The following is an 11195-nucleotide window of genomic DNA, read 5'->3' as shown; positions in this document are numbered from 1 at the left end:
CATGGAGATCCCGCCAGCTGCTTAACTATTTAAAAATTATACACGCCTAAAATCATGTCATATCATTTCCACCTAAGTGTCTCTTGGCTAAAGTCGGTTCTGCAGGAAGACAGTGAATTATTTCTACTTCACCTACCTTATCTTGCAAAGGCTGTTCCTTCTGCACAGAGTTGTCTCTGATATATATAGTTCTCGTTTTTCTCTCTCTCTGTCTCTGTCTCTCAATCTCAATTTTTCTTTCTCCCTCTCTCTCCCCTCTCCCTTTCACTGACTCTCTCTTTCAGTCTCTCCCTATCTCGTTCTATCCGTCCCTCATTCTCTCTCTCTCCCACACACTCTTTCTCTCTCTTATTCTGTACCAATTAACCCATGACACTTCTTTCCATGTCAAGCTGACAACCTGCCATTCGACACATTATCCTGAGTGAAACTCTGATATTGTTGATTGTTTATTCCGAATGTTCAGTTTTATATATTTCCCATGTCTGCTAGGATGTAATTTTGGAAAATCTTACAGACCAGGGTGACAGATTCTCAATATTGCTCGTGTGTCGGATTAATTTTACAGATGGATTCGTCCAATTCAGAGGTACGACCTTCCCACTCAAACTTTCTGAAGCTGAATCTCGGCAGGTACTTTGTTGTCATGGGTTGGACAGCAGCAGCTATTGTCACTTGCACTGGTCTTTGCTGCAAATCGGGATCGCCGCCATTACCTCCCTCTGAAGTTTCATCCATTATCAGAGATGACAAAAGCGAGGTCGGGAGTGTGCTCCGTCTTACATCATGTACTTTGGAAGGTTCAATTATTCCTGGATCACAGAACAAGGTCAGCTTGTTTGTTGCTGCTCACATCTGACCTACTCCCCCTTGCGGTGATTGTTGGAGTTTGCCCACATGATGTTGAACTGTTCAAGGCACCGATGTCAGGACCTGGGGTTTCCAGCGAGGGGAAGTCGGTTGATCAGGTGAACTGTCCATCTGACTTTTTCCTGTTCTAACGAAGGGTCATCGACCTGAGACGTTAAATGTGTTTCTCTCTCTGCAGATGCTGCCTGACCTGCTGAGTATTTCCAGCATTTTCTGTTTTAATTTCAGATTTCCAGCATCCGCAGTATTTTGCTTTTGTTGAAATGTCCATCTGGTGGTTTGTAAACAGAAACTGGTCGAGTTGACCCAAAACAAGTCGCTTTGTAACATGGTGTTTGACATTTGTCTTTTCAACAGTTTTTAGTCATGCCCCCCAGTCTGAGAATCCAACCTGACAAATACGAGGATGTTCTGACCCCCGCGTGGTATCTGCTCCCCTCTCCTGCCCACGGATCCGAACCCCCCAATGATCTCACCATCGGTGCTCCCCGTTTAGCATTTACCACATTTCGGGCCGGCATCATTCTCACTGCTCCTCACCCATCATTTATCTCCCAATTTATAACTGACCATTCAGTACTTATTTTCAATCACTTTTCTTTCATTTTGTTTTCATTCGTTCTTCCGTCAATGAACTGCTACTTGTTGCTATTAATTATAACTCATTATCTGGCTGTCCATTTGCTCGTACAATTTAACGTCCGGTAATTTACTCAGAACTCGTCGGGATTCCTTGCACTTCTGATGAAGCTGTGATGGTGGAAGAGGAGCAGCTCTGAGGAAATTCCCAGAGAAACCCTTTTGTTCATGTTTTAATCTTTGCTGGAGGCGTTTATTTTCACTTATTTACTCCAGACTCTCTTATACTGAACATTGCAATTTTATGTTAAAATTGTTATCAACTGCCCAATCCTAGCAGCGGTAACGAGTTCAGTTCCCATTCCCAGATCCTGCAGTAAAGTACATTTCACACCAACTCCTGTGAAACTGGCTCCCTTGCTGTAATCTGAAGGCTGATTCCCTGTTTCTGTCTGTTTCCCATTTACAGCGAACGTGATGACGATTGTGATCCTGTCCCGGGGAAAGTGCGGTCTCTCCAGGTGTATCACCCGCTACCTGGTGGCCATGGCGGCGGCGGATCTACTGGTCATTATCACTGACGTGATATTGCTTCGGATTAATGATTATTATTTCCCGACTAACTTCCTGTTCCTCACACCTGTGTGTTCTTTCCACATTATCCTGGTTCATGTAGTCACAGATATTTCTGTCTGGTTAACAGTCGCTTTTACTTTTGATCGTTTTATTACCATTTGTTGCCAGAAGCTGAGGACTAAATATTGCACCGAGAAAACTGCAGCCGTGGTTATAGGAACCGTGTGTCTGCTGTTCTGTTTGAAAAACATTCCCTGGTACTTTGCAGTTGAACCCCGGTATACAATCGACAACGTACCCTGGGGCTGTAATACAAAACTAGAGTTTTACACTGTAACTGCGTGGGTAGCATTTAGCTGGATTCAGCGCTGTTTCACCCCACTGCTCCCAATATTCCTGATGCTGCTGCTCAATGCTCTGACCGTAGGACACATTTTGGCGGCCAGTAGAGTCCGCAGGAGGCTGAGGAGCAGCAAGAATGATGCGAATCACAATGATCCGGAGATGGAGAACCGAAGGAAATCCATTATCTTACTCTTCACCATATCCGGCAACTTCCTGCTGCTCTGGATGACGTACGTGATATATTTCTTATTAATGCGAATTACAAACCGTTATTATTCAACAGGTTTCAATGACCCGATGCTTATCGCAGATTGGACCAGCTTTATGCTCCTGCTATTGAGCTGCTGCACAAACACGTGTATTTATGCAGTAACACAGACTAAATTCAGAGAGGAGCTGAAGATTGGGATGAAATATCCACTGAGAATAATATTTAAATTAGTTAAGCAACGAAAAGTTCGGAGGAATTCCCAGCATTAGACCTGCATTGCATCTCATATCCCATCCTGTGTTCTTGCATCTTTTACCGGAACCCCAACAGGCTCCATCTCTGCCCCAGGCTTCTCCAGATATAACGCTGGCCTCTATCTGACAAGGCCCGCGTGTTCCCATGTAAGAGTCAGTGAGCAAGGTAGAAGAGCTAGCATTATGTGGATGGTAAGGTTATAAAAGCGATAGGTGTTTAATTGGATTAAATCAAACTCTGGACACAAAGAAATACAAGACCCAGCATTGAGGTTTAGGCTGATGTGAGAATGGGATGTTGATTGCTGGATGAGCGTCAGAACACGTGGGTTACACCAGTTGAGTGTGAAAGGAGAATAAGCCCGTCTGTAATTAATATTTAAATAATATAAGGACATGAACAATAACTGTGGTGGCTTATGTGTGTGGATTGCCTGGAGAACAATAAACAGATCATTAAAACAATCAGCCTGTGTTGCCTTTGGACTTTTATTTTCTCTAGCTCGTGCACAGCTCCTCCATCACCCACGGGACTGTGGGATTTATTGGAACTAAAGCAATGTTGTTTCCTATAGTGAGACTCCTGGACTTGTGCCGAAGAACAGTGGTGAACTCCGTTCCCAGCCATTGACTCCATCCCTCTCCCTAACATCTGTCTGAGGCTGACCCGCACTGTCCACAACCTTGGAGTCATATTTGACCCTGGAATGAGCTTCCGAGTATCCGCAGCATAATGAAGACTGCCTATTTCCACCTCAGTAACATCGCCCGTCTCCACATTTGCCTCAGCTCATCCACTGCTGAAACTCTCATCCATGCCTTTTTTACCTCTAGACTTCACTATTCCATCACACACCTAGCTGGCCTCCCACATTCCACACTACATATACTTGAGGTTATCCAAAATTCAGCTGCCTGTATCCTTACTCGCACCAAGTCCCGTTCACAAATCACCCCTGTGCTCGTTGACCTACATTGGCTCTGGCTTAAAGCCTTGATTTCAAAATTCCCACCATAATATTCAAATCCCACCATGGCATCGCCTCTTCCTATCTCTGTAAACTCCTCCAGCCCCACAACGCCCGAGTTATCTGCGCTCCTCTAATTCTGCCCTCTTGAGCATCGCTGATTATAATCATTCAACCATTGGTGGCCGTGCCTTCTGTTGCCTCGGCCCTAAGCTCTGGAATTCCCTCCCTAACCCTCTCCGCCTCTCTACCTCTCTTTCCTCCATTAAGACACTCCTTAAAACCTACCTCTATGGCCAAGCGTTTATTCACCTGCCCGAATTTCTCCTTATGCATCTCTGTGTCGTTTTTTGTCTTTTTATGCACCTGCGCAGTGCCTTGTGACGATTTACTACTTTAAAGGTGCTATGTAAATAAAAGTTGCTGTTATTGTTGTTGCTTCCAGCATCGAGTTCCCCTGCACTTGTGTCTATGAACAAGGATGCTTCCAATAGTGAGTCCCCTGTCCCGGTGTCTATGAACAGTGGTGTTTCCAGTAGTGAGTCCCCTGTCCCGGTGTCCATGAACAGTGGTGTTTCCAGTAGTGAGTCCCCCCCCCGCTGAATTCCGCCTCCCCCCGCTGAATTGTAAAACTGACTGTAAAAGCATCTATCGATATGTGAAGAGAAAAAGATTGGCGAAGTCAAGCGTAGGTCTCTTGCAGTCAGAATAAGGGGAATTTATAATGGGGAACAAGGACATGGCTGACAAATTTAACACATACTTTGTTTCTGTCTTCACAAAGGAGGACACAAATATACTTCCAGAGATTTCGGGAACATAGGATCTAATGAGAGGGAGGAAATGAATGAAATCAGTATTTGTAGGGAAATGGTATTAGGGACATTGATGGGATTGAAGGCCGATAAATCCCCAGGGCCTGATAATCTACACCTTGGTTACTTAAGGAAGTGGCCCTAGAAATAGTAGATGCATTGCTGGTCATCTTCCAAAATTCTATAGACTCTGGAACAGTTCCCATGGATTGGAGGGTAGCTAATGTAACCCCACTATTTAAAAAAGGTGGTAGAGAGAAAACGGGGAATTACAGACTGGTAAGCCTGACATCGGTAGTGGGGAAAATGCTAGAGTCCATTATAAAAGATGTAACAGCAGAGCACTTGGAAAACAGTGACAGGATCGGACAAAGTCAACATGGATTTACAAAAGGTAAATCGTGCTTGACTAATCTACTGGAATTTTTTGAGGATGTAACTGATAAAATAGATAAGGGACGTGGTGTATTTGGACTTTTAGAAGGCTTTTGATAAGGTCCCGCATAAGAGATTAGCGTGTAAAGTTAAAGCCCATAGGTTTGGTAGTAAGGTACTGACTTGGATAGAGAACTGGTTGGCAGACAGGAAGCAAAGAGTTGGACTAAACGGGTCTTTCTCTGAGTGGCAGGCAGTGACTAGTGGGGTACCGCAGGGATCGGTGCTAGGACACCAGTTATTCACAATTTAAATGATCTAGACGAGGGAACTAGATGTAATATCTCCAAGTTTGCAGATGACACAAAGCTGGGTGGGCATGTGTGCTGTGAGGAGGATGCTGAGAAACTCCAGTATGATTTGAACAGGTTGGGTGATTGGGCAGATGCATGGCAGATGCAGTATAATGTGGATAAATGCGAGGTTATCCACTTTGGTGGCAAAAACAGGAAGGCAGATTATTATCTGAACGGCAATAGATTGGGAGAAGGGGAAGTGCAACGAGACCTGGGTGTCCTTATGCACCAGTCGCTGAAGGTAAGCATGTAGGTGCAGCAAGCTGTTAAGAAGGCAAATGGTATGTTGGCCTTCGTAGCGAGAGTATTCGAGTTCAGGAGCAAGGATGTCTTGCTGCAGTTGTACAGTGCCTTGGCGAGACCACACCTTGAGTATTGTGTGCAGTTTTGGTCGCCTTATCTGAGGAAGGATGTTCTTGCCATGGAGGGAGTGCAGCGAAGATTCACCAGATTGATACCTGGGATGGCAGGAATGACGTATGAGGAGAGATTGGGTCGATTGGGCTTATATTCGCTGGAGTTTACAAGAATGAGAGGGGATCGCATTGAAACTTACTAAATTCTAACAGGACTAGACAGACTAGATGCAGGAAGGATGTTCCTGATGGTCGGGGAGTCCAGAACCAGGGGTCACAGTCTAAGGATAAGGGATAAGCCATTTAGGACAGAGATGAGGAGGAATTTCTTCGCCCAGAGAGTGGCGAACCTGTGGAATTCTCTACCACAGAAGACAGTTGAGGCCAATTCATTAAATATATTCAAGAAGGAGTTAGATATATTTCTTAAGGTTAAAGGGATATGGAGCGAAGGCAGGGACAGGGTACTGAATTTGGATGATCAGCCAGGATCTCATTAAATGGCGGAGCAGGCTCGAGGGCACGAATGGCCTACTCCTGCTCCTACCTTCTATGTTTCTATGGCCAGTGTCCAGGGGGTGGGGCCAGTGTCCAGGGGTGGGGCCAGTGTCCAAGGGGCGGGACCTGTGTCCAGGGGCGGGGCCAGTGGGGTCCTGGGTCCAGGGGGGCAGGGCCTGGGTCCAGTGGGGCGGGACCGGTGTCCAGGGGGCAGGGCCTGTGTCCAGGGGTGGGACAAGTGTCCAGGGGGCGGGACCTGTGTCCAGGGGCAGGGATGTAACTGGTAGAATAGATAAGGGAGAACCAGTGGATGTGGTGTATTTGGACTTTCAGAAGGCTTTCGATAAAGGTCCCGCATTAGAGACTAGTGAAGTGAAGCAGCGGCGCCCTTCATGAATTAAGGGGTTAACAATGCAGCTTGCACACTAGACACAGTTGAGACAGTGACCGGCAGAGATCAGATATATTGACCACAAGGTTTCGATGCTTTTGCAAGATCAGATGAAGTTAGCTCCGAAGCACCAACCACAAACTATGGAAGTAAAACCACACGGGGCACAGCAAGACAGAAATGCAGTCATGTGGTTTTACTAAAGGTTATCAACAGGTGAGATCATAAAGATCATGTGACAATAAAATATAGGCGAAAGATTGTGTGACGCGAGATAGGGAATTAGCCAGACAGCAACTGTGCACGCGGGCCTTAAGCCAATTAAAACAGTGTAACGGAATATGCACGAGGATACCACGACTTTTGAACGTATAAATATGTAACGCTTACTGTGTAATTTCGGAGAAGTCCTTACTGGTGCGCCAGTTAAAGATTGTCTCCCCACCGGTGTATTAAAGACCATTTGAATAATGATCTAATACACTTGTGTCGAGTGCTGGTTTAAAATACTCCACAACAGTGCGCTCACTCCTGAGGAAAGCCAAGATGCCGATAGGTTTGAGGATTTTCACTGGAAAATGGCCACAAGTAATGCAGCATTATAATGTACATTTCATCCAAGAGTGCTATTTATTACTGGGACTGGCCAACGACACACATCTCTACAGCCCTCTTTCTCTCTCTTTTGCTCTCTCACGCTCTCACTTTCTCTCTCTCTCTCTGCCCCCTTTCTCTACATAGGATATACAGCACAGAAACAGGCCATTCGACCCAACCAGTCGTGCTGTCATTTATGCTGCACTCGAGCCTCCCGCTTTTCCTCATCTAACTCTATCAACATTACCTTCTATTCCCTTCTCCCTCCTGGACTTATCTACCCTGCGCTTAAATACACCGATACTATTCGCTTCAACCACTCCCTGTAGTAGCGAGTTCCACATTCTCACCACTCTTTTTATCTCTCACTGTCTCACTTTCTCTCTTCCTGTCCCCTCTCTCTGTGTCTCCATTTCTGTCACTCTGCCCCATCTCTCTCACCCACTCTTTCTTTCTCTGTCCTCTATCTCTGTCTTTTTGCCTGTGTTTCGCTTTCTGTCTCCCCCTAATCTTCGTCTCTCTCTGTCGCTATCCCGCTGTCCTTCCATCTTGCCTATTCTTCTCTCCCTCTTGTCTCTGTCTGTCTCTCTTGCTGTGTTTCTATCTATGTCTATTTTTCACCCCGTCAGTCTCTCGCTTTCTCCTGTCTTTCTTTCTGTATCCCTCCCTGCATTTCTCTCTGCTGTGTGATTCTCCCTGTTCCTCTCGCTCTGTTTCTCTCTCTCTCTGTTCTCTCTGTCTCACTCCCCTTCTCTCTCTTTTCTCTCACTGTCTCTCTATATCGCATTCTGTCTTTCTCTCTCTTTATATTTCCCTCACACTCTCATTCTCTGTCCCTCTGCTTTACTCTCTGTTCTTTCCCTCAGTCTCACTTTCTCTCTCTGTCTTTCTCTCCCCCTTTCTGTCTCTCCCATCTCTCTATATTTTCCTCTCACTCGCATTCCTTCTCTGTCTCTCTGTTTTTCTCTAACTGTCACTTTTTGTCTCACTTGATCTCTTTCTTTCTGTCTTTCTGCCCATCTCTCTCTCTCTCCCATCTCACTCTGCCCTCTCTCTGTTCCTCTCTGTATCTGTCTCTCTCCCTCTCTCCCTTCCTCTTGTCTCTGTTTCTCTTTCACTATCCTTCTGTCCCTCGGTCCCACCATCTTGTCTCTGTCTTTCTCACTATCCCTATGTCCCTCTGTCCCTTTATCTTGTCTATCTTTCTCTCCCTCTGTCTCCCCTTCTTCTCTTTCCTTCTGTATCTCCCCCTGTCATTATCTCTCTGTCTTTATTTTGTTCTCACCCTGTCTATCAATGTCTGTCTTTACCACCCTCTGTCGCTCTGTCTAAGTCTCTGCCACTATCTCTCCCTCTTCTCTCTCAGCTCTCTGATTCTATCTCTATGCCAACTCTTTGTTTCTCTTCCCTTATGTCACTCTGTCTCGCTCTCTGTCTCTCACACTCTCTTGATTTCTTTCTTTCTGACACACTATCTCCCTCCCTCCCTCCCTCCCTCCATCCCTCTTTTTCTATCACTCCTGGTCAGCAGTGCTCCTTGCTGGAAGGTGCTGATACTGAGTGTCTGGGCTGACATAGGAGATCAGATCCTTGGGGGGAGAAACATAGAAGATAGGAGCAGGAGTAGGCCATTCCGCCCCTCGAGCCTGCTCCGCCATTCAATGAGATCATGGCTGGCCATCCAATTTCAGTACCCTGTCCCTACCTTCTCCCCATATCCCTTGATCCCCTTAGCTTTAAGTAATATATCCAACTCCTTCTTGAATATATTGAATGAATTGGCTTCTACTGCCTTCTGTGGTAGTGAATTCCACAGGTTCATCACTCTCTGGGTGAAGAAATTCCCCCTCATTTCTGTCATAAATGGCTTACCCCTTATCCTTAGACTGTGACCCCTGGTTCTGGACTCCCCGACCATCGGGAACATCCTTCCTGCATCTAGTCTGTCCAATCCTGTCAGAATTTTATAAGTTTCAAAGAGATCCCCTCTCATTCTTCTAAACTCCAGTGAGTACAAGCCCAATCGACCCAATCTCTCCTCATACGTCATTCCTGCCTTCCCAGGTATCAGTCTGGTGAATCTTCGCTGCACTCCCTCCATGGCAAGAACATCCTTCTCCAGATAAGGCGACCAACACTGCACACAATACTCAAGGTGTGGTCTCACCAAGGCCCTGTACAACTGCAGCAAGACATCCTTGTTCCTGTACTCGAATCCTCTCGCTATGAAGGCCAACATAACAATTGCCTTCTTAACCGGCTGCTGCACCTGCATGCTTACCTTCAGCGACTGGTGCTTCGACCTACCTGTGGAGGGTGAGGGGGGCAGAAAGAAAGGAGAGATCAATGTAAATTCATCACTGATATTACCAGAGTTACTGTTCAATGGGGAGGGTCAATTGCATTTCACCAACAGGCCTCTAGGGGGAGAGGGGATGTGTTAGGCAATGGCGCCGCCTCCTGGTAGCAGGGAGTATTACAACTCAATATTCCTGGAATGATACAGCACAGGACGAGGCTATTCGGCCCATCGTGCCTGTGCCCGCTGAAAGAGCTCTCCAATTAGTCCCACTCCCCTGCTATTTCTGCAAAGCCCTGCAAGTTTCTCCGCTTCCAGATAGATATCCAATTCCCTTTTGTAAGTTGCTATTGAATCTACTTCCACAGCCCTTTCAGATAGTGTATTCCAGATCATAATAACCCGCTGTATAAAAAACAATTCTCAGCATCTCCCTGTTATTTGAGGGAGTGAAGATTGAACCCCATTTGAAAGTCATCCTTTCTCTCCTGTTCCCATTGAACCGGTCAGTGTCCCGCGACCTTGAACCTGGGCAGATAAGGAGGAAGAAACACTGGAACAAGTATTTTGAAATGCGATGATATCGATCGATAGGCACATGCTGGTTTAAATGATGGATATGGTGTGTAAATGTGGCAGCTTTCAATTACAAGAAAACTACTTTAAATAGGCACAAACTGTTTTAATAGATCCATGGTTTAAAATTATTCATCCACTGTTTAAAGTTAGACTCGTTTTCTGAAATTTTAGACATGCCATTTCAATATATAGATATGTTGCATTAAATTACACACGCATATATATATATAGTTTCCACTAATGTTAGCTTATAAATAAAATATTGCCGATATACACTATGTTGAGAGATAAGATTACCCAGTTACATTGTACACAGGCTGCCTTTGATTATATACATGTTGCTTGGATTTATATTTCCAATCTTGTGAGTTACAGCGAGACCATTTTGTTCATACTTAATGTTTTAAATTATATAAATACTGATTTGAAGTATACATATAAAGCATTGAATTATATGCTGTGGATACTTAATTCAAAACACTCTCATATTGATATACATATCGATAAACAACAACTTGCCTTTACCTAGCGCCTCTAACGTAGCAAAACATCACAAGGTGCTTCACAGGAGCGATTATCAGATAAAATTTACCACCAAGTCACCTAATGAGATATTAGGACAGGTGACCGAAAGCTTGTTCAAAGAGGTAGGTTTTAAGGAGCATCTTAAACATAAGAACATAAGAAATAGGAGCAGGAGTAGGCCAATCGGCCCCTCGAGCCTGCTCCGCCATTCAATAAGATCATGGCTGATCTGATCCTAACCGCCAATCCACTATCACAGAACCATCTCCTGAATCTAACAGAATTAGACACATGAAATAGGAGCAAGATCAGGCTACCCGGCCCCTGGGCCCACTCCGCTACCCACAGGGCCATGACCGATCCGAACCTAGACTCAAGTCCAAATTCCTGCCCGCTCCCCGTAACCCTTAATTCTCTTTACTTCTAGGAAACTGTCTATTTCTGTCTTAAATTTATGTAATGATGTAGCTTCTACAGCTTTTTGGGGCAGCATATTCCATGGACCTACCATCCTCTGAGTGAAGTAGTTCCTCCTCATCTCAGTTTTGAAAGAGCAGCCCCTTATTCTAAGACTATGCCCCCTAGTTCTAGTTTCACTCAT

General features: G+C 45.3%; 1 protein-coding gene across 1 annotated transcript; it reads left to right on the top strand.

The window, feature by feature from the left end:
- Positions 1-1926: 1926 nt before the first annotated feature.
- On the top strand, positions 1927-3093 carry LOC147093196 (putative G protein-coupled receptor 139). The gene has a single exon (XM_085973891.1). It carries the CDS (start codon positions 1927-1929, stop codon positions 2848-2850), a length of 924 nt encoding a protein of 307 aa, XP_085830017.1. The 3' UTR covers positions 2851-3093.
- The last annotated feature ends 8102 nt before the right edge of the window (positions 3094-11195 follow it).

Source organism: Somniosus microcephalus, unplaced genomic scaffold (assembly GCF_052327205.1).
Source record: "Somniosus microcephalus isolate GS21.2 unplaced genomic scaffold, FLI_Smic_1.0 unresolved_chr1, whole genome shotgun sequence".
Classification (NCBI taxonomy): domain Eukaryota; kingdom Metazoa; phylum Chordata; class Chondrichthyes; order Squaliformes; family Somniosidae; genus Somniosus; species Somniosus microcephalus.
The sequence above is the reverse complement of the archived record's forward strand: the minus strand, read 5'-3'. Positions and strand labels throughout refer to the sequence as shown.